The sequence below is a fragment of the Thamnophis sirtalis genome, unplaced genomic scaffold, assembly GCF_051295495.1.
Source record: "Thamnophis sirtalis isolate CommonGarterSnake01/CBP01778 unplaced genomic scaffold, rThaSir2_p1.2 scaffold_3, whole genome shotgun sequence".
Classification (NCBI taxonomy): domain Eukaryota; kingdom Metazoa; phylum Chordata; class Lepidosauria; order Squamata; family Natricidae; genus Thamnophis; species Thamnophis sirtalis.
Window position 1 is genome coordinate 111,049,676 of NW_028261383.1, and position 25,054 is coordinate 111,074,729.

A 25,054-nucleotide genomic window follows, 5' to 3' on the forward strand; every position below is an offset into this window, starting at 1 on the left:
TACTGTATATTGCAATGTGTCATAGAACAATACTGAAAAAAAACTTCCATATCATAATTTTCATTGCCATATTTTAAAGGTGTATATCAAGTGAGATTCATCTACAAATGAAGAAAACAAAATTTAGAGTGCAGTCGTGAAACTCAAGTTTACTATATTCTATGGATCTGCTTCGTTTTAAGATGGAACTAATTCAATAATGTTTTCCACTGTAAAGGAACATGATTACTTGTAGTAATCACAAGTGTTCCAGTATTTTATAATGGGAATTGTTTGACTAGAGAATAAAATATTGTGCTATTGACAAATGATGCAGAAATAGAGCCAATTGATAGAAAGAATTGATTGAAAGAGCATATAATTACCAAAGATGAGTATTTCGGGTCAACATAAGCAGGAAAAGCAACCTGGCTAGATTGTTTAGTTGTTAAGAAAGGTGGATGAAAACCTGGTTTTTTGGGGTATTGCCAATTTATAATAGGCATGTTTCACAAAACTATTTTTGGACATGGAATATCATGGTTCCTCTTCCCCGACCTTTAAAGACGATTAAAAGCATAAATATGAAGTGCTGATACTCCCACCATCACCCCAAAAAAGTTTCCGCTGCAGTTGTATGTGTCAACTCTGGAAGCTTTAACTGGATGAAGCTTCTTAGTCCACTGAAGCATTGTTTCTTTTAGAATAATTGAAAACAAGGAAAAAGTAAAATGGGCAAGTCATGTTGATAATAGGCAAGCAAAGACTTGTGTGTTTAGTTGATGATTTTGGTGAGGGGTTAGTCTTTTTTACATAAGAGGTAATGAAACATTGCAGAAATGGACTTTAGAGTTTTTTACTTGTCTTTATTATTAACATTTTAACGTTCATGACTAGTTCCTTTGGATTATTGACAGTTTTATGGCCAGTTCAGAAGAAGGATTCCAGTCAGCAATAAATGTAGACATTATCTTTTCTGTGATCTAAAGAAGTCAATTTAGCCATCTCAGCAAGTTCATCTTTACCAACTATTCCTCCATTGTGGATAGAGCTTAATAATCTTTAAAATCCTCTGAATCATGTGGGTATTTGAATCCAAAATTTTCTAACATTTTTTTAAGTCTATCAAATATGATAAAATATTTTTTGTAGTTCACATTTGCAGTATAAAATTGAAGTGCCTTTATACATTCTAGACAATTTCTCTGGCAACATAATACCAACAGCACATCATTTTATAAAAAATATCTTTAAGATTATAACATAGTGTACATTTCAATTCTTTCAACCACATATTTATCCATTGTTCAGTCTGTGTATTATAACCAAAATGTATGTCATACATTCTTTCACTTGTTCTTCAAATTTCAATACATTTTATATAATTGCATGTTATCATTTGTACACAATTCTGTTTCAGACTCAGTCTCACAATGTTCAAATCCATATGTCTTTTGTCTATTTTAAATCTTTCGGATAACTATAAATAAGAAAATTGTTGGCAACTATGTCCCCCTACTACTTGTTCTTTTGATTTAAGTTTATATTCCTCTTTACAAATTCCTGTACTTACCATAAATTAGCCATTTGTTTTTGTCTATTATTTCTCATATATAAATTGCTTTTTGAGCTGAGAGCCACAGAGGTATTTTTGGGGACAGTGAGTTTATATCTATTCTATATTCTCAACATGAATCCTCCAACATTTTTAAAATCACTAAAATCATTGTTAAAGTCTAATTTTGTTCCTCTTTGGTTTTAGTGGTATATTGGTCTCTTTCCAATTCTTTGGCATCTTTATTCCTTGCAAGATTGATTTCATTGTGTTTTACAAAGGTTGCAAAAGTTCATCATCAAAATATTTATAGTAATAACCTATTAATCCATCTGGTCCAGATACCTTTCTTGTTTAATCTTTTTTTACAACTTCAAAAACTCTCCTTGTTGTTATAAGTCCATTCATAATGAGTCTCTGTTCCTCTCTAGTCCTCGGTGAATTTTGTTTCTTTAAATATTAATCCATTATCTCTACAGAATTATCACTTCCTTTAAACAGGTTTAAATAATATTGACAGAATGCTTTTTGTATCGCTGTGTTATCCATTAATACAGTATATCTCTCTTGCAATTTCAATAACATTTTCTTTCCTTTTTCTTTTCATAACAGGCAGTCCCCTAATTTATTTGCAAACTTTGTTATTATTTCTTTGCTTTGCAGAATTCATTTTTGATTTCTATTATTCGTACTCCAAACATAGATAAATGTTATTGTAAGAGCTTAATTTGTTCAAAAATATTTTCTTTCCTGGAAATTTCTTCTTTTTTTTCCTCTTCATATCATCCAAAATAGCGCCTACACTATTGATTCTTTCTGTGGCAACATTTTGCTTTGTCTCCACCCAAAACAACTAAATTTGATTTTATAGCAATAGCACTTAGACTTATATACCACTTCATATGCTTTTACAACCGTTTCTAAGCAGTTTAAAGAACATATTGCCCCCAACAATCTGATTAAACAAAATAACAGAATTATGATTCAAAGAAGTATTTTGAAATATCTCTACTTTTTTACAACTAGATATATTTAGTAGCCATGTTCTTTGAAATGAAACTTATGTCTGTACTTGAAAAGGATCCATGACTTCCAGAAAAAATAGTTGTGCTTTCTCAAATAGCCATTATTCTGTCTCCATATATCAACCAGCCCTAAATTGTCCTTCAAATCTAAGAAAACTCTTGGCAATTTGCCTTGAGTGATTTTAATATCAGAAGCTCTAGCCAGAGGTGGTATTCAGCCAGTTCTCTCTGGTTCGGGTGAACCAGTAGTGGTGGTTGGGGGAGGCTCCACCCACCTGCCCAGATGTAATGCACAAGCACTGTGCATGTGTAGAAGGCAGTGCGCATGCGCAAGCGCGTTCACATTTGCGAACTGATAGGGAAGGTAAGTGAATCCCACCTCTGGCTCTAACCCACTGTGAAGAGATTGTTCTATTCTACTTAAGAGATCCCTCAAAAGAGCTGTGGTGGTGCAGTAGTTAGAACGCAATACTGCAGGTTAACTTACTGCTCATCCAGGAGTTCGATTCTGAGTGGTTCAAGTTTGACTCATCCTTCCATCCTTTCAAAATCAGTAAAATGAGGACCCAGCATTTGTAATCCATAATCAAGCCAAAAAAAAACCCGGAAACATCTATTCCTATATTGCTTAGATCAGTATTACCCCTTTCAGTTTTCTGTTGCACTTGTTGAATATTTTTTGTAATCTCATCTGACATCTCAAGAGCTTTCCTTGCCTTTTGGACAGAATCAAAAACAGTTAAAAATTTCTCCTATTTAAAAGTAAAAATTACACCTTCCAATTTGTCCTATTAAAATTGAATCTTCTGCATTAATCTGTCAGTTAAAAAAAGAATACATTTTTCTCTTGTTCTAATAAATGTATTTAAGAATAATTACATTTGTATTATCAGACTGACTCTTGATAGTTTTGCAGTCAGCTGCAAAATTTGATCTCTTGTTCTACTTCACAAAGTGTAACAAAAATCCTTTGGAACTTTTCCTATCCTCACAAATCTTGTACTCATTGTATAGAATTTATCACCTTTTTCTATGGCCTTCTCATTCAAATGCAAAAAATTTGCCAAAAGATTTAGTAAACTTTTTTCTAATAGAGCTAAATTATTTAGTTCTCTTTCCAACTCTGTCTGTAACTTCTGCCTTACTCTCTAAAATTTCCACCAATTTGTTTTACATCTCCAGAAAGTTCATCTTCTTAAGTTCTTATTTCGTCTCTCTTTCATCCTTCATCCATTTTCTTTCAAAAGCTGTCAGTTTAGTATCAAGTGATTCAGATAACTTATTGTTCAGTTGCTCAAATATTTTCTGAATCAAATGTGGTGTAATTCCTCTCACTGCAAGTTGTTCTATATATCCCTACACCCTACTAATTTTACAACTTTTCTGGTGGTTGCCATTATACTATTATTATCTCAAAATGAATGTTTCTCAAATAAGCTTACTTTTTCCCCTATTTTGTCTTCCTGTGTCCTTAATTTTTTTTAATCAAATAGCATTAGTTAAAGTTACAGTCAGGCTCACAGTCAGCATCTCTATATTCACATTCTGGCTGATAGTACCTTTATGTTTTTGTTTTGTAACACCCATCAGTTTTCTGCATTCCTTAATGGTAAACAAACAAAAAGAAATCCACAAAGTCCAGTTTATTTTTCTATTTTAATTCAAATCTGTTCAAAAGAACTTTCACCACAAAGTAATATTTAAAAATAACTGTATCCTGTATCCATTTTCAACTATTTTACACCTTCTTCTAGTTAAGTTTTTTTTTTCAAATGTTTTTTCCCTTTGTAATCCCGAAAGAACATTGATTCACCAAGTGGAATTTTTTTTATCCTGCTACTGTCTCTTCAGCTATGAATTAGTTAGTTAAAACTGTTTAAGAAATGGGCTCAGGTGAGCCTTACATCCATATAGGCTGCATTATGGCTACAAGCTTGATTGAAATCTCTAAACTCTCAGCCGCTCAACTCACAAGCTAAGCACAAAAACTTCAGTTCCTGCAGCCTATTCATGAGGAGCAGCTGTTTGGATTACCTGTGGGCAATCTCATGATCTCTTCTTTTTCTGCAGAGACTGCACTGCCAGAATCTAGAACAGGGGTGTCAAACTCATGACACATTTTCATTATGTGATAGATCGTATCTCCCCCGCTTCCCTGCTAAAGCAGGGGTGGGTATGGCCAGCGCATGACACATCTGGGCTGTGGGCCACGAGTTTGACATCCCTAATTTGGAACTCTGCCATTACGCTGTCCTTGCTCCTTCAGGAATGACTAGTTCTCCATGAATTCTCACTGGGATTCTATTTGTAATTGATACATAGTTTCCTGCTACTACTACTATATTTTTTTTTCTTAGTCAGAAAATCTGCCAGAAAGGAACAGCAAGCCAACTGCAAATATATTTTAATTGATAGTTCTGGAAGTACTGTTGAATGTTTCTTTTCACTGTGGTAGTGAATATTGCTCTAAAGCTTCTAACTATGAAAAGATAAAAGTCTAACATAAAATACAAAATTAATCAACAAAAAAGCAAGTGCTACCTGGAAATTAATTTTACATTGGTTTATTCTACTTTCACAAAAAGTGTGAATGCTTATGTGAAAAAAGATGTACATGTGCTTATGTGAAAAAAGATGCTACAATACTTTTATTACAAGAAAATGTTCTATTGGTATATGTTTTTCTGGTAAATTGTTTTTCCTTTTTGTAAATAAAATATGAATTAGATTTTAAAAATGCATTGAGCATTAGGTTTTGTTTTGCTAAAACTTAAGAAGCAATGAAGCAATGACACTAGACAGCCTCACAAAGCCGGTTCAGGAAGAAAAAAAAGATTTAATACTATAGTCTGCAGGATTACAGAACTCTTTTTGATAAGCTTTTCATCTCATTCACCATCTCATCATTATCTCTATAGGGTTTCAAATAATCCATCTATATTGTTATGTGTATGGATTTCAGAGTGGTTTTATAGATGCAAATGTATGAAAATCAAAGACAGGAGATAGGGGTTGTAATTTCAGGCCCTGTATCTAGTAATATTTGCTGTCTTAGATTTTTATGTTTAAAGTACAAAAGTTCAAAAATGTAAAGTAGGATAATCATTCAAAGATTGCTCAGTCTTACTTCTTCTAATGACCATATTTTTGGATATTTAAATAACCTTATTTTAAAGTTCCTCAAAGAAAGGCAAAATAAAATGAAGTCAGTAAAACTGAAGTATTGCTTTGAAGTATTCCAACTCAGAAATGAATTCTTTTCTAAAACGTCTGTCTCTTCTTCTTTCCATGGAACCTACAGTTGCCTAAGGATGATCTATGAAAACATTTGTTCATAAATGGATGATAGCTTGGGTCATCAATGTTTATTTATGAATGCAATATCAGTAGGCTATTCAGACAAAATATTCAACAGAGATTATTTTGAGGATGTAAATACTTAAAAATTTCCTAGCATTTCTCTGTCTATAGATTGCAGCTATATGTGTTGATGATGATGATGCTGAAAAATCCAATTAATTCTTGAGAATATGAATCTACCTGTCTGCAAAGATGCTATTAAATTAAATGTAACAGACTTTGGAAAATATTTGGCAATTCAGTGTGTCAAGTGAAATTCTGTATGTAACATCCTTTTATGTTAAACCCCATGCTATTTTTTTCAGCATACTAATCAGCTAGGACAAAACATGAGAGAATAAAAAGGTATAGAAAAATAATTAAGGTGTGGGGGGAAAGCTGCTCGGGGATGGTGCCCTAATTATTTATACTTCTTACATATTCTATTATCTACGTATCAATGATGTTTACATATCAAGTTACATTCAAATTTTGAAGCACTCCAACTCCAATTATACAATATGTTTGGATAAATCCCTAAGTGATTTCTGCAATATGCTTCAGTGAGACCAATAAAATATTTACATGACACATCTTTCTTCAAATTTGAGCATATATTTACTATTTATGTGCAGTTGTTTACAAACTCAAATAACAAAATAGAGAATATGGCAATTATAGAAGCTTGGACACCTTGTCAATAGTTAGTCAGTTAATTTGTAAAACCTCATTTAGTGGAAACATTATAGCTTCCAAACATTTCTTATAGCTGGCTAAAAAAAATCTTTTTTTCTTTAAACCCCCCACCCCCCCCCCACCCCACCTTTGTTGTAGAATATGTTTAGTTGAAAATATTCTCCAGTCTTCTATGTGTAACAATTTTTAGATCTCCCCACTGATTTTTGGAAATATCCATATCTAGAAATAATGAATGAAATCACAAACTTTTATCTTTCTTAGCTGTAATTTTTGATTAATTTTGAGGTGTTTTAGACTGATAACCCTGAATTATATAACCCTTTTCATCAAGAATTTGTTTGAAACAGTTAATTTTTTGTTTCCTCAATCACACTTGTAGCACTTTAAAGATTAACACATTCCTTTCAACATTCATTTTATTCTGAACTGCAATATTTATTAGATGTATGAATTAAGATCCTAAGCTTTAGATGCATATTTCTAATTGGAGAGGAAGTTTCAGTAAGCTCAGTTGGAAATGAAATGAAAAAGTACAAGCTGTGCTGCAATGACTGTTAAAAAGAGGAGAACCATAACATGTATAATATTTGGAAGGACTTCACAGTTGTTTAAAAACCTGAAATATTCTGTACTCACAGTAGGGGCAAGCTGTTAGCCATAGTTTTCACTGGCTTTCATTGGCATGGCGATGCTGATGAATTAAATTGAGCAAAGAAGAAAAGGAATGTAAAGTGAAATTAGAAGATTATTAGACTAATAAAGATAGAACGTTAGCAAGAAAAACATGTCCTAAACATTTTGCACAGCATATTTTTGATAGTAGAGGAATATTAAAGAAGTTTGTTATAGAAACTATTTAAAGAAGAGTTGGACCAAGAATAAATGAACTAGGATATTACCAAAAATGCTAATTTATATAATTAAATTGAATGTTTCTAAGTTTGAATTCCATATTTTACTCTTGTTTCATTCAAATAATCTGAAATTTAAATAGGATTCATTTAGCAAATTCAAAAATTAGAACTGCATTTTATACAATTTTCTTTTCTCTTTCTTTCTCTCTCTCCCTTCCTTTCTCTCTCTCTCTCTCTTCTTTCTTTCTTTTCAATTTTTTCTCCATGACAATAACAAACCTGTTATTTCATCTTTGAATGATGCAGTCACCCCCTTGTAATTGGGTCCATCCACTTTGCCACTGGACATCCTCTTCCACTCTTTCTCTCCACCTTTCCTAGGATTACAGCCTTCACTAGAGAGCTAGATCTTCACATAATGCGACTGAAGTAGAATAATTTGAGCCTGGTCATGTGTACCTTTGGGTGACTTGATTTCTTGAATGAATACATTTTTGTTTTCTTGGTTGTCTATTAGGAGTCTTTGCCAACACCAAAGTTGTAAAGCAGCAATACTCTTCCTATCCTGCTTCTTCAAAATCCAACCTGTGCTTTCATAGTATGTCACAGGCAACATGCTTGTACGTTTCTGATTTTTGTAGGTTAAAAACAAATCATAGCATTTAAATATATTTTCAAGGCCTTAATTGCAGTTCCACCAAGTGCTAATCAATGGCGTATGTGTTGACTACTTACCAGTATTCCTTTATTACCGATGGCTGATCCTAAAAGGCAGAAGTTATTATCACTTTGATATCTTTATTCTCAATTCTAAAGCTGGCTATGTATTGTGCTTGATATCAATAGTTTGGTTTTCTTTATATTTAATTTTAATCCCATGTTTTTATTATGCTCTTTGTCTTTTATTGCAAATCTTTTGCAATTTTGGTTATTATAGTAGTATCATCAGGATGGTGCGGTTACTGATATGTATTCTTCCAGTTTTAAAACCACACTCATCTTCCAATTCAACTTCCCTTACTACATATTCAGCATGTAGATTGAATAAATGAGGGGAGAGCATACAGCTTTGTCTCGCTTGAAGCTCTTATGATTCACCATGTTCTTTGCATACTGTGGCTTCCTGATCTATATATAGTTTCCCCATGAGGAAGTAAAGATGTTCTGGGATTCCCACTTTTCTAAGTGCATTCTACAGCTTGACATAATCAATTCGAACAAGGTCTTTAATTTATTCATTTGTTTAGTTTTATTCCATGTGATCTATTGCCCAGGGGTATTATCTAGGTTATACAGCAACCTCCTTCTGTCTTCACCTCTTGGCTTATCACGTCCAATGAGGTATAGCTGAGCCAATAAGATATTTTGTCACTTAAACCAGATGGTCCAAGACCTGTGAGGCCAACTCTTACTGATTATCCAGCAATAGATCTGTGTACTTATGCGTTTTGCCAGGCATAAATATATTCTGCTAAAATCAGACTTCCTTCATACCACATTAATAATTGAAGAAATGTTTGATTTTAGATTCCCTGCTGTCCCGGAATTGGAGAATAGCTATCAAGTGTTAAGTAAAGGACAATTAAAATGGAGAGATGAGGATGAAATTATAGTTTTAACATGAAGCCTATTGTGTGACATTATGTTTGATTCCTCTGGTTTAAGTGACAAAATAATTCTAGATACAAGTTTCACAATAACAGTGAATAAGCTACAAATGAATGGACTGGTTAGTTAACAACTAGGTAAAAGATATGCTTGCTAACACATTATTAATACGCCATCCCCACAAAAAGCGATGTGAAAACATCTATTTTATTTTGGCAGAACCTAAAAATCCCCAAACCCTAGGCTGTCACTGTTTAGCAAGAAATGTCCCCTTAAAACGTTTGCATAATTTCAAAGGCCTGTGTGTCCAATCACTCAAGTAACTTCAACAAACAATGTTAATTGTCTTTGTTGCTTTAAATATTTTGATTTATTTGTTCACTTCAAATGTGGATGTTGTATCCTTAAAGAGTCCATAGGAGACTAACAACCTTTAAAAATGCAGAACACAAAATGAAAAGGTAAAAATCACAAATAAATTGTAAAATTAATTAAAAGTGAAAAGCCTGACATAAAACATGTTTTTTGTCTAAGGCAGAGAATGAGATGAAAGGCAGTTGCTGTGAGATGACCCCAAAATGATATAAATTGAAATAATAAAATTCTGGGATTTTATAAAATGCTACTTATGTGATTATTGCAAATGGTGAAAAAAAATCTCTTAGATTTTTCACAAGGGACTTTGAGATAGAATTATCCTATTTTTTACCAACATTCAGTAAATTAAAGACAATTAAAAAAAAGCCAAAACATTTTTCTTCAAAGCTTATGCACAAGAGAAAATAATCACAAGACAATTTTGTCCTCAAATTTCCATATTTTATAATTGGGACTGCTGCCAATCCATCCAACTATTTAAAAGACAGTTGTTTTCAAGAAGCAGAATTCTGGTAAGAGCTACAAGTGCGGTTTTCTTAATTGTTTTACATAGAAAAATTACTTTATTCAGTCTTTATGCATTGATAATTCCTGATAATGATTCTAATAAAAGTCTTCAGAGTCAAGTGCAGTCAGGTGTAAATATATGTTACAAACACAAACACACACACACACACACAAACGTATATACTGATAGATCAGTAGGAAGATTGCTGATTAGCAGTTTGAGGTTGATGTATGTATGAGCTATTTTAAAATAATGAATGGGAGTTTTAGAATATGTGGCTATATTAAAAAAATAAAAAAGTATTTTAAACTTTTGATTCTGGAGAATACTTAAGGGATCTAATGATTCTGTATGTTTTTTACTGCCCAATAAGAATTCCAGAGACAGTTAAGAACATATTAACAAATCCCTGCACATCCCTCAGTTGTCTAGGAAACAAGCAGCCAGCCAGCCAGTCAACCAGTTCAATAAAGAATTGTTAGAAAGAAATTGAAGGAATGTCTGTCCTAATGAGCTGAAAAATAAGTTAGATTCAAAAATGAAAGTAAATCATTTAATATCTGTAACCTGATCTCTTTCCCTGTTAATAAATCTTGTTAAAGAAAACTTGAGCCTGGGAGAAAGAATGGAACAGTTGTAGGGCATTAGTAGAAATCTCCAGGGCATTATGGTATTCTACTCAACTGAAAGAAGGCATTGTGAAATCTCCCTATTGCTGCTAAAATAACTACATAGACATGTCTATGAAACCATAGATAACTGAACTTCACCTTAAGGGGATATTATTTTACTGTGTTTCCAATATTTTTGGATCTTCTGAGATTTGGTAAATGAACTGCAATGTTTTTGAAGAAAAAAACAATCATAATAATGTTCTTTTTAAATTAAACTGCTGGCCAGCTGCACAAGTTAAGCAAAGAAACAATGCCCTGCTAATGCCTATATTATGTTATTTGATTAAGATGTTTTCATACTGGATGCTCACTGGAGAATTCTGGGAGTTGAAGTCTACACATCTTAAAGTTTCCAAGTTTGAAAAATACTGCTCTAAGAATTCCAAAACCACATATTGGTTTTTGCAGAATAATTACTTGCTTTCACTGATTTTCTATACTCTGAGAGGGAATACTAAAACAATTATTATAAATAAATGAAAATACAGTATTTTCCAATTATTGGGGGTAGAGATATTATGCTCCTGAGAGATGCTATACAAAATAGCACAAATTAATCACTGACATTGTTAGAATTGAGAAATGATTCTACAAACTTGGCAAACATTTACTTAAACAATTATTACTCTGTCTTAACTCCATTATGCCAACCTGAAACACAGGAACCTAACAAATTAACATCTCTTTGTGTGAGAGAGGTTTGTGAGCTATTCACCACGTCTTTTTGTCAATCTCTAGAACTATGAGATGGTGAAGGAAATAGAGATTGCCCCAAAGCACCTTTCCTTTCTCTCACATATCCCAATAGTTTACTAAGGAGGTGTAGAAAATGAAATGAACAAATAGACACAATGATGTAAATAAACCGGAAATGCAACTGAAGACAGCTGAATACCCTGTAGTAATAGTTTATGGCTTGGTACAAAATTACCTTCAGGAATGTGTTCACTGGAATCAGTTAAACCAATTCGATCTTATCACTATGTTTTCTATAGACTCTGATAGGCTGAATCCTGTGGTTTGGACTTTTTACATGTTTTCCCGTTGTTATTAGTCTGTCTGTAAACAAAATATGAAGTTAATATGAAATATAAAGTGCAAAACTAATGTTCAACTAAAGTTAAGCAAAACTAATACATGGCTTTCTTGAAAGTATACATATCGTTCTCTAACCTTGAGTGACATGGAATAGATGCATCAAATTTCCAGTCTTTTATCTAGAGTTTAACCAGGTTGAACAAATTTTTAAAATGTTTTCATCTCTGTCTTTTCTAGAATTACAACAACAGCTGCATGCATGATGGATCTACGAAGATATCCCTTAGATGAACAAAACTGCACATTAGAGATAGAAAGCTGTAAGTATTTTGTAAATGCTATTTTTTGTTTGTTTCATTATCTGTAACAATCCATATCACTCATGTGACCTACAGGATAGAACCATTAAAATTAATAGTAATGCAGAATAAATACTATAATCCAAAAGAAAGTTTGGAGAAAAACAATAGTCAATTAAACAACCAAAATATCCACAAGGAATCTACCACCCAGGGCTCCTCCCCTGTCCCAGGAATATGAATCTTAAGTGGAATGGTGTTTCAGAGGGCAGGCTCCATAACAGCTTCCAACCAGATCACATTATTCAATTGATAAAGCCTGGGTCCAAGGAGGAGGATAGCACAGCCTCTCTGACCCCAGAGAAGTGACTGGGGGAGCAGGACGAGACATTCCTGGGTCCCTTGGGCCTTAGAGGGATGACCGGTGATGGAGAGAGGGTACAGGATGACCAAGCGAAGGAGGAGGAGGAGGAAAGAGTAGATAGTGGAGCAGAGGAGTGATGGAGGAACGATTCGGGCGGATGAGGAAATCGTTCCTCATCTGCCCGATCCTCGAGCACAGAGGGTAGAGAGGTAGCAGGATCAGCACAGGGCAAACCAACGGCTCGTAGGAGAGAGCACTCCTCATCACAAGGCTCACTTGGGGAATAAGATTTAAAGACACACCATGGGAGCACGCTGCACTTGTTTGAACAAGAGTTACCTTTTTCCAGCCACGCCTGCAGTTGTTGACTTGTTGCCACCTTGTCTTACTGTGCTTAGCCTTGCTTTGCCTGGGTTCGACTTTCCTCGCATGCCTGGCTTGACCGTGGGGAAGTACTCAGTGACACAGCTCTGGGAGTCTGTTCAACAAGGACTCCCTGGAAACAAGTTTCCTGAACTGTGTTTGCTCTCAGAACTGGCTACTACTCTGGACTCACAACAGCCAGGAACTAGTGGAGATCGATCTCTCTCTCTCTCACTCTCTCTCTCTCTCTGTCTCTGTCTCTGTCTCTGTCTCTGTCTCTGTCTCTGTCTCTGTCTTTCTCTTTCTCTCTCTCCCTCCCTCCCTCCCTCCCTCCCTCCCTCCCTCTCTCTCTCTCTCTCTCTCTCTCTCTCTCTCTGTGTGTGTGTTTGTGTGTGTGAGTATTTGGAGCATTGCTCCTGGACTTACAGTGAACTGTGGGAACTTTGGGTGGGGAGAGTTGGAGCAATTAAAGGAGTTCAAAGCATGACAATTCTGTGAGACTGTATGGGATATGTAGATACTACAGGAGATATACAGTAGGTGATTCCTCAAATAATTAGATCTTATGCCATGAAGAACTTTATATGGGAGATAACCATCACCTTGATTTGCATTACAATTGTTTGCTGAATTCAACTGGTTAACACTTTTCTCTCACGCATGCTATTAACTTAGTTGCTCCGATGTCTATATTTAGAATATATTTTGGACTAATGGACTAATGTTTCTGGCATAAGGATTAAGAGTTTTTGTTTGGTTTACTTGATGAACAATTTTTAGTTTTAAAAGTGTCATTCAAATGTTTTTTGGCATTAATGACAGGAGTATTAGGAGTCATATCAATTCATTTATATCTACTAATCTTGAGTTGATATTTGCTTTATTTTTTAAATAAACACTTTATATTTATTCTTGAATTCAGTGATTTTTGTCATCTGGTAACTAATTTGCATCATAGCAAAATGTGTATTTTTCTGTGCTTTTTAAATAATTCTTTCCTGGTTCACTATACAGATTCATTGTACGTAATTCCTTTCTATTGCATGTATATTTAATTCTGCATTTTTATAATAGGTAGTAAAATATTATCAACTATTGTATGCTATAGCATCTTAGTTAATTGACTCAATTTATGCAAGCATTTGTGCAAGAAAAGAGTGTGCCAATAAGGCCACAGACTTGAATGTCTTATTCAACCTTTGCAAAATCAGAATTTGATTTCCATTCCCACTGTAATTTCATCTTGCCCCCTTCGGAATGAAGTTTAGTAAATATGTCATGTGTTTGAGGGACATGACATGGTATAGAATTGCTGGATCCTTTTTATTTAGGAGAGAATGCGAACATAATATCATAAGAGCCAAGCAATGTTGCAAATTTCTATGAAAATATTCTCGAAATTAAAACAATAGTGTGAAAAACTTCAAAAAATATAACTTACAGCTTGAGACACAGAAGAAAGTGTGTGTTTTCTAGTTATCTATCCTACTTGTGTTATCTGAGACAGGTCTGTATTTTAGTCATTAGCTATTTTGTAATGTGCTGTCAATTGGTAAGTCATGTCATCTTTACTAATCTTAGTCCAGAAGGAATGGGGTAAAATGAATGCAAGAGCAGGGATAGAAATTAACTTTTGATTTTCTACAAGCTTAATAAGACCATCAAACCTAAGGCCCCAATCGCACCCTCTCTTCCAACACAAATACTTGTTTAAATTGAACCTATCCACTAAAAGTGCTGCAGCATGCAATAATTCTCAAAAGTGCCTAGCGTTCTTTTAGATAGGCTATCCAGATTTGGAGGCACTGTAATAAATAATATTTTTTTTAAAAAAAGATGAATTCCAAAGCAGCCAATATGGATTCTGCTGCATCATCAGTAGTGTTATTAGGTGCACACTGTAACACACTTCATTTCCCTGTTGTTCTTCCATATTACAAATGCATAGGAAACAAGATCATTTTATTTCTATAAAATTGGGAAACTACTAATACCAAGTCAGAAGTCTACTCCATGTACATCAGTATTCTCTTTATGAATTGACAGTGAAGTCACTGAATCAAGAGTAAGGTAAAGTTATCCCCTGTCCAGTCGTGTCTGACTCTAGCGCATGGTGTTCATCTCCATTTCTTGGCCAAGGGAATATGCGTTGTCTAGGCATTTTCCGTGGTCATGTGACCAACATGGCTATATGCCAAAGGTGCATGGAATACTGTTACCTTCCCACTGAATCCCACTGAAGTTATAACTATTAATCTATTTGCATTTTTATGCTTTTGAACTGCTAGATGACCAGGAGTTGGGGAAAAGAATGGGAGCATGGCATATGGGTCTCAAACCCTGGCTGTCAGCTTTTCAGCTGACAAGCACAGCATCTTTAACCACTAAGTCATTTTGCCTCCTAAGGAATCTAGAGTACATAGCAATAAATCTGGATTTCATCCAGTGTTTTATATATAATTAATTTTGGGGGGGACATAAGTATTTAAAAAGATGTTACAATTACAATAGCAGAGTTGGAAGACACCTTGGAGGTCTTCCAATCCAACCCTCTGTCTAGGCAGGAAACCCTACCCCACCTCAGACAAATGGCTATCCAACATCTTCTTAAAGACTTCCAGTGTTGGAGCATTCACAACTTCTGGAGGCAGTAACAGTAATAAAATAATCTATGGAGTAACATTAGTGTAGATTTCTTAAGGGCCCATCTCCCTCAGAGAAGAGGGCTTTTGGTTGTTTTAAATTCTATAGGTGCATCAAACAAGGAATAATGACCTAGAATTAAGAAGACTAACATGATCTTTTAAAGAAAAAAGCATTTTCAATTTACTTACACTTGCCTGAGAAAGCATTAGCACAACCTACAAAGTATATGGCCAGCTGTGTGCTTTTTTTATAAAGTATCAGCGGGATGGAATGTCTTAGATTTCATTTAGCTCAGTGTTAAGTATCTCTGAGCAAAGGAAATGCAATACCTTCCCAAACAAAAAAATTAGGTCATAAAGAAGCTCTGAAACTGCCTTCTGTAAGGCAATTCAGGAACATTTAAATAATAGAACTCTACTTAAAGGGCAAAGCAAAAAAATGAAAATTGTTCTTAGTTTCAACAAAATAAATATATGAAAATGAAACAGGGAATTTGGGGAAAATATATATTTAGAGAATAGTACTATTGTTTATGCCTAGCATGACATCGGGACATTCATGTATGTTCAAAATTACAGGGAAAAATAGGGGTGGTGAGTTGAGTGACCAATAGAGTGAGGGTAATATTATAAATCTAGCGAAACAAAGAAGTAGAAATTGTACAATTAAAGAAAAACAGATTTTACACCATTAGAAAGCATTTTTAAAAAGAACAGTACAAGATTATATGAATACTGATTTACAGTATATAGTTTTGCTTTGAAGTCCTTAATATTAGTGGCTTAATGCAATTGGATGCATGTCTTCTCAGACTTCCACTTAATGTAGATGAGCTTCATGTGGCTCACATGCAGTTCAGAAGTGGGGATCACTAGCAAAATCAGATCCACTTCTGATGAAGCACTTGTTACAGTTTTGTTTATAAATGTTTCCCAACATTTCTGTCTATGTCTTCCCCATCTTTTATGTTAATGCATATAGTTCAAATCCTTTAAATTATTGCCTGAATAACTTTGGTGCAAACAATGGCATTACCCCATATTTTGCTTATTAAGAAACAATTATTTCCTCATTATCCCTATTTTCAGTTTAACCTATTAGATATATGTTGGAAAATCAAGCTTCTTTCCCTTTGCAGTTCACAACGTACTGAATCTTCTTATTAAAAATAGAAACTGGAACAAGCAGAAAACTTTAATGCAGGGCTACAATATTCTGGCTTCTAAATAACATAATTTACATGTAAAAAATAGTACAAGAGCTATAAATTACACCAGGAAAGAATGTAAGCTTTTTAAAAAGTTAAATGTAATTATTTCAATCATCTTTTAGTAGTTGTAGTTCTTATATCTCAAAAAGCTTTTCTCAACCCTGTGTACTAACCACCATGGATTTTCTTTCTTCATGAACAGAGTTAGTTGAACTTCCGATAAACATATCTATTTTTCATCATAGTCTTTATGTGTCATACTTAGGAATTTGCACCTGTGCAGGCCTACTGGAATCTATCATAGCTACGACTTTTGGCAATATATCTATGCATGTCATGAGACACAGCACAGTTTTATTATCAAGATTTTATAAATCCACTTAGCTGAAACCTTTCCCTTCCCCTTCCTCTTCCTTCCTCTTTTTCTCTAAATTGAGAGCGTGACAATTTATTACTATTTGTATGGCTGTTTTATATGCTAAGGCAAACCCATTTCTCTTGTCTGGTTCCCATTATAGCAAAACAAAATTCGTAGCCCAGCTCAGTTCTTGTACACAAATCTCTGCCCTTCAAATCTTTCAACACCAGGGTACTGGTACTGCGAAAGTAAATGGACACCTGAATCTGAACACTCTTCAAACTTATTCTCAGAAAAAGAGATAGGCAATCAACCTGGTAATCAACCTGGAAATTAGAAATTAGAAAATAGCAACTGCTATTCCAAGTAATTATTCATTATTGCTTGTTCAGAAGTCTTACCGATTCAACAAATAATTGAATCATTCAAGAACATACAGCTTTCAGACCATTCATTCCAATTCATATGACTCAGTAGCTCTATCTCCTGTGTCAATATTGTTAAAGGCAGCATCATAAATTTGGCATTGATAAGCCTAATGATGAAATTTTGGGATGCCTAGGAATTATACCTTTCTTGCCCAGTATTGCAAAACTCATTTTTCGTAATGTTTTATGTTACCGTGGAAACACCTCTATTTGCTTTTGGATCCTAAACATTATAATAGCAGGTTATGCTGCAGAATTCAGTAAGAGACTGACAATGTGTAATTGATGCTGCTTCAAACCATTACCTCTCTAAGATGAAATAAACTCGTTATTATAAAAAAGAGCCATTGAACAGTATCTCATACACAGTCAGAGCAGAGCTTCAGTTCCCATTATTTCCAAAGTGTAACAAATGATTCTGCCCCATTGCCAGGTACTCAGAAGTGTGTTTCTCCCTGGAATTTCAGAATGCTACCATGCTAAAATATCTCCCCTCTTCCTGGAAAGTAAGGTTTGGTTCACTATAATAGATTTAAAGGGCACATCCCCTTTTCCCTGAAAATTTTGTTGAGAGGACACGCTTTTCAATTCAAAGTTCTTCTGTTAAGGTTATCTAGCCTCCACGGAGCATTTGCAAAATGCATTGAGATAGTTGTGGCTTATTTAAAAATTCAAATAAGATTTATATTCAGGAGGAGAATACAAGTAGTTCTTGACTTACAACTAAAATTGGGACTGGAAATCCTACCAAGTTATTAAGGACATACACATAACCAGAAGTAATTTTCTAGCCTATTTTGCAGCAGCTGTTAAGCAAGAACTACGGACATTAAGTGAACCTATTCATTTGAAAACATCACAAATAGCAGTGATATGACTATGGCACACTATAATAATCATAAAGCTGACTTGTCAAACATGAGGTCACATGACCTATATTACAACCATTTACTATAGCAAGAACACTTTACAGGACATGAAGCACCCATTTCATGGCCATGGTAACTTTGAATGGTCATAAAGCAACTGGTTTGAACTGGCTCACCCTGGTTCAGCTTTCTAAGGGGCAGTCCCATGAAGAGAAAACTTAATATTGTTGTCAATGCTGTAATTGCAATTTCCCTATGTTGTAAATAGGCAAACCTGTTGTTTGGAGTGACTAAATCTAAATGTCCTTTTTAACCACAAACTGCTTACAATTTCAAGTAATCATAGTAAGGAAGAAAATGATTGTTCTTCAATTTAATATCTGAATTAATAATGATATTAAATATGTATTCATTTTGCCATCGTTTTGCCTTAAACATGGAGCATGGTTATTCTGGAATTAAGAGGAACTAACCCTTTTACATAGATGAAGTATTAGAAATCAAATATTACTAACAAAAAGTTGAAATAAAGCAAACAAAAAATTCCACATAAATTTGTTGTTTATTATGTAGAATAGAATAGAATAGAATAGGAGCAGAATCTTTATTGATTAAGTCATTTGACCATATCAAATTCAGCTTATTATTTTGAAATGGTATATAATCCATTCAATTTTTTTAAAAACACAACATTTTGACCTTTGCATGTACAAAAATGACATTTTTCTTTAGCAGGATGGTCAAAGTTTTACTGTGCCTGCAACAGGAAAATCAAAATGTAACATTCCCCCAACACAGAAACCATATTTCTACCAGCTTCTCAAACCTGAGTGACCTTAAATAAACATATTCATTTAACAGACCATCTTAAGAATAGGTTTTCCTGCCAAATCCTGCTTAACTGCTCTCTGGATACCTAAAGCATGAAATGCTAAGTGTCATATCCAGGTCATAGATTCTGAGTTGCCCCTCTCCCATCTAGCATCTCCCATAGTATATTTAATTTTAATCTAGAATATTATGTAAAAATAGTTATGCTTTCAAACTATGGGGTTTGTCAAGGTCCTCTTGAAAACAAGGCTATCCTGTACTGGTTTACGACAGTCCAAAAATTTAATTTAAAATTTAAGTTAACATTAAGCTAAAAGATGCCAAATTATATACATGTAAATAAAAAATAGAAAAACAAGTAATTTAAGAGCTCTGCTGCAACATAGATTTTAAAATTCTTATTGTTTTAGGCTCTGTAAGAGGTTTTCATTTGAATTTTAAAAAAGTAGATCTGGTATATATTATGGGGGAAAGCTTTCCAGAGCCAGGAATCCACCATCCACATAGGAGGGCATCTGGATTGTGATGTCTGATTTTCAGGGGCTCTGTACATTGGTTGGGATATTAAGTAACCAGAAACTAGGTTTGGCTTGAACAGTAAAGTGGCCACACTGTGTTGAATGAATGTATTGTTTTACTTTAGATTCCAGCATGTATCTTCCTTGAAAACTAATGTTAATCCGATTCTATTTTTCAGTAAATAGATTCTTAAAGACCTATTTGGCTGAACACAGTCAATAGTACACATTTAAATCCCTACATTTTTTTCCAATTCATTTGCAGGAAGCTTTGTAGCTAAAAGTTACAACAAATTCATTAGAGAGATTCTAGCTAAGCCTATCATTTTTCAATACCATTATTTCCAGATCAAACAATTAAACAACAAGATTTTGATATGCTGGGTTATATTGTATTCCTCCCCACTGCTACTTTTCACATTCTTCATCTGTCCAATAGAACTGAATACAGGTGTATTAGGGAAAAGTATGAATGAAAACATTGTTTTTAGGAAAAAGCAGCCTACTAGTGTCCTGCCAAAAATTGTTTCTTTGAAACTGTCATTTGTCTTGGAAAAGAATTTTCTAAACATTTTCAGGAGCAAAATACGGATCACTACTGCTTAGAATGTGTGTACTGTATTTTCAAAGCTCTACAGAGGATATACAACCATACATATACACATATACATACACATAACACAAATATGTATACATACACACACATATGCACACAAACCAGAGTAAGATGAGAAAATCATTGGGACCTGCTATTTTCATCATAATTTTACTATGTAAAATATTAAACGTCATACTTTATGAACATTACTAAAAGCTGTAAAATCTGTTTAAGTGCTTGCTTTTTAAAAAAACAAAATTGAGGCCATCAGGACAAACTCATCTTGTTATGATTATACAGAGCATCCATATAATTTTCTTGAAACCAGTACAAAAGTAGGTTGCCTTTGCCTTCATTCTGCCTGGTGGTTAGTAAATAATAATAGCTATAATATGAAGTTTATACAGTGGGTGGTTAAGAACAACATGATACAAAGAGATCAAAATGATCTTAAGAGACTTCCAAAGGAAATCAGGAGACTGAATAATGCATTCTTAATATAGGCTATAATTATTCAATTGGTGAATCCATCAGTTATTGTCTCACAGCATTTTCACAGCATTTCCACTTGTTTCTAACTAAAAACCTAAAATTAGAAGGCATCTCTTGTTTAGTAGCATATGCTGAGGTTTGCTAGAAGTAGCTTTGGAAAGGATGTCAACTGTCATTCCTTAGAATGTTATGTTTTAATAAAATGTCAGAAAAAAGTGCTTGGAGGGGGTGGGCAAAGGAATGAATCAGCTTAATCCATAGAAATCTTCTGTGAGGATGGGGACGTAACGTTTATTCAAGTTGAGCATGTACTCTGATGGCATATGGAAGCTTAAAAGTATAAGCTGATTCTATTATATCTTCATGGAGAAGTTTATGTAACATGTTTCCCCCAAAACTACTATTCTTGTTCATTTATTAGAATAATAGATGTTCCTATTTTTAGTACAAACTGAAAAAGTGTACATCTAGGTATCTTTCCTGTTTCTTCCTTTCTCTGCATAGACATAAAAATGGAAAGAAAAATGTCTTTGGTATTCTAGGTCAAGGACTGGCAATCCTCTAAATGGAATTCAGCATGACTCTTAAGCCAGTTTGGAATTGTTGCTTTGGGTTGGCAGAGGATGTGGGGGTCAGAAATTATAAAGGGCTAAGAAGACAGTGTCAAAACAGGACACCGTGAAGTTCCAATAAAGTAAGCCTACTTAATTCAAGTGAAGAATATGCTCAGAGCCACTGTCTAAAGTATAAAGTAGCAATTCTATTATCATAGGACTGTGATGGCGAACCTATGGCACGTGTGCCCCAAGTGGCATGCAGAGCCATGTTGCCTGGCACATGCGGCATCACCCGTTTCTCTTCTGGGTTTCTGGCACGCATGCGCGCACAATTATCAGTTGGCCTTTGTGCGCGGGACAGTGCCAGAAATTGGAAGAGCTGGTCTACCATTTTCTGGCATGAGCATACGTGCCAGCCAGCTTATTATCACACAAGCATGCACGCCAGTGACCGGAAGACTAACTGGACACTGCACATGCATGCACCGGAAAACAGAAATTCATTTTCTGGCATGGCAGCTTCTCTTCGAGGTTGTGTCCCAGATGAGCAAGTGCATCCTCTTTTCGGCACTCGGTGCCAAAAAGGTTCACCATCACTGCCATAAGAGTAGGGGCGTCAGAAGGAGCCTCTCTGGGCAATAGTGAATCTCTGTTTTCTTGCCAATGCTCTGCATGGAAGATTGCTGCCATTTTCTCCAGCAAAGCTACTTTAGTGAATTCCTTTCCTTTCGTATTCTGAGTTACTCAGAATTTTCAGTGCCTGGCAAAATGCCCTCCTCCCCTGCTTCTCAAACACTGGTAACAACCAATTACAATTCCCATGAGGGGATCTGCAGCCTCTTCTACAAGAAGCCATCTTTCAAAAAGCAATGGATAGGCTTCTGAACTAGGTGAAATTTGTTCTGATTTGCTTTCTTCAGTTTCTGCTGTGTAACGTATTCAGTGTTCATTTAATTTACAGCCAATTTCTCTCTAAATCAAATTGTTACTCAACTATCCAGAATGAATAAATGAATCCTATGTCAAGCATTTATTTTGTTAAAAAAGCATAGTTTATATATTATTTTTATAGTCATATGAAAACCATTAATGTGGAAGGAACAGAGGAGATCTCTCTTTAGAGTGAAACTTATCTGATCAAGGGTATTAACACCTCTCTGTCTTTCACAATTCCCAGGCCATTGCAAATGTTGTTTTCTACATTAATTGATTTCATACTGACTGTAAAAATAATATGCAAAGTATGTTTTTTAACAAAACAAATGCTTGGCCTAGAATTCATTCAATTATTCAGGATAGTTGAGCAACAACTAAATTTGGAGATAAACTGACTGTAAATTAACTGAACACTGAAAAAATTACACATCAGAAACTGAAGACAGCAAATCAGAACAATGAACTATTTGAAGCATGGCAGCCAGCTTTTTGTACAAATGGTGACCAGATATCCACGTGTATGCACAGTGTGTAATAGTCAAATTGCACAAAAGATCTAAAAATATAGCAGTGGTATAAATTGGGACTCCCTGTATATAATAAATAAATTACCAGTGACCCTTAAAAAGGAATTGTAGAATTATTAGAATTCGATAAAAATAACTATTCATCCATAACACAAGGATATTAAACAGTAGATGCAATAAATGAATCTTAACTTTTGTAGTTCTATGGCACCTATACTATTTCCAGTAACTTTTTGCAGTGTCTGGTATACCCATGGACTTGACAGGGCCAATATTGGCCCTTTTTGTAAACCCCAGGGGACAATGTAAACAAACATATAGAAAAGAAGAAGGGAAAAGACTAGCATTTGAATCCTAAAGATGCTTTCCCCTCCCCTCTTGAAAAAAGGCCCTTTGGGACAACCATGACCTGGCTGACTGAGAATCTCCATAGACACTAGCGTTGGAGATATAAGAAATTAGGTGGGTGGGTGTGCGTGTGTGTGTGTGTGTGTGTTGGCACATAATCAGATTTCTCTAATTCCAAATTCTTCAAAAATACTTCTCAGATGCAACTGAGCTATCCAAGACTTTCAAATGTTTATGAACAAGCTGTTATATAAGACTCTGCATCCTTCAGACCTCTTGGTGAATCATTCTCTGTAATTTTTCAGCCACTTACACTTTTCTCTCCGATTTTCCATATAAGGAAAATCAGAAGCAAACCTGTTAATTTCTGCAGATACCTTATCTGCCTCTTTGCAGCCCTCCAAAAAGCTAAATTATTTACAAAGCTTTGGAGGATTTTGTTTCAATAATATTACATGGTTGAACTCAAGGCTGGTTTGACTCAATGCCTGCCCAGTCATTTGTGAATCTGTGAAGGGTAGAGAATGAGGCCATGGACACAGCTCTATCTCTCTGTACCGGGGCTGAGTTGAATATAAGTACAGCACTTTTCTGATCTAGAATGTAAATAAAGCCAAGTTCTGGACCTGCCATGTGGGATAGAAGCACCTTAGAGATCTGGATAGCTATGACACAGTTAACCTTTTGGAAGGTTTTGAAGACCTAGCTGCTTCTCCAGCATTTGGCCAGGAAGATAAGCAAGCTGTGGTACTGATATAGTTTTTATTATTGGGATGTATTATTTACCTCAGGAGTTATGGTTCACTGCTTGTAGCTGTTGTTTTAATCCTTGTGTCTTGCCTAGAATCAATATTGTGAGATCAGTAGCCATATAAATCATTTATTAAATTATTAAATGAATACACAGAAAGAGTTCTCCTTGTATTAAAGTAGCTCTTTAGGCTTCCTGAATATTTGGAGGTTGGGAACTGGTGAGAATTGGGCTACATGTATGCTGCTATTCTCTTTCCACATGTTCAAGGTAAATTATTTATTTATTAAATTTATATGCTGCCCATCTCACTATCTAAAGCATCTCTGGGCTGCTGAATAATGAAAAGAAACAGGAATCTATAGGTTTTCAAAATTAGCCAAGTCTATTTTGAGACTATATATAGCTAAATATAGCTATAGGATTTAGCTATATTTCAACTGAATGCACAACCAATACTCTTACATATTCCAAATATTATTACTCCAAAACAGAATTTTAGCCTCTGTGCTGGAAAGTAAAATTAACTAAATCTTCTTAGCAATTTAACAACATGAAAACAATTAATGTTCTAAACAATGAGATGAGTGCTTTTACCAAAACAGGTAAGTTACTGATGACGTGACAAGGAAAAGAATTTTATTGTTCTATTATTCAAGAGTTCAGGGATTTGGGGGGAGTAGGTAATTAGTTTAATTTGCTGAGTGAGAGTTCATCTAAAGTGTCCAATTGCTCTAGGTGTGCAAACAGCTGGAAGGAAATTGTCTTCAACACATAGACATGTGGTATTTTTAAAGCACAAATTATGCCCCAAAGGCTCTCTTATGAGTTGAAACTGCTGTTCTGACACATTTTTTGAGAATACAGCTTAGAGAAAGAGCATTGATAAGCTTAAAATGATGACTGATGATGAAAGCCATTTGCAAGTCAGAGCAGTGACAATATTATTTATTGATTTGACTTTTCTATCCTCATCTTTTTTCATGTGCCTTCAGGTCTTTATATATGTATCTATCAGTATGCTTCTTTAACAATGATTAACTCTTCTAAACTGGGGCATAAAACCAGGTCTGCTGCTAAAAGACCAAATTCTCCAATAATCTTGGGATTTAAAAAGACAAAATATAATGGAAAATATGTGTTAAGAAAGTAGTAGGCATAACTGGTGTCCTCTAACAATTTGAGTTAAATTAGAGTTCAAAAAAGAAGACAAACAGAAGGGAAGAGGTAGGAGGGGATAAAGACATGGAAACATCACATGATGTAATAACATATAGTATGTAATAAAGAAATGAAACTAGA

At 34.6% G+C, this 25,054-nt stretch overlaps 1 protein-coding gene across 5 annotated transcripts in view; it reads left to right on the forward strand.

Moving 5' to 3' along the window:
• Nucleotides 1–25,054, forward strand: part of GABRB2 (gamma-aminobutyric acid type A receptor subunit beta2) — a 109,362-nt gene that overhangs the window by 46,404 nt on the left and 37,904 nt on the right. For all 5 annotated transcript variants that reach the window (XM_014061465.2, XM_014061687.2, XM_014061763.2 and 2 more), the window contains exon 6: nucleotides 11,895–11,977. In XM_014061465.2, the coding sequence (XP_013916940.1) occupies nucleotides 11,895–11,977 (83 nt within the window). The remainder of the gene's footprint in view (nucleotides 1–11,894; nucleotides 11,978–25,054) is intronic.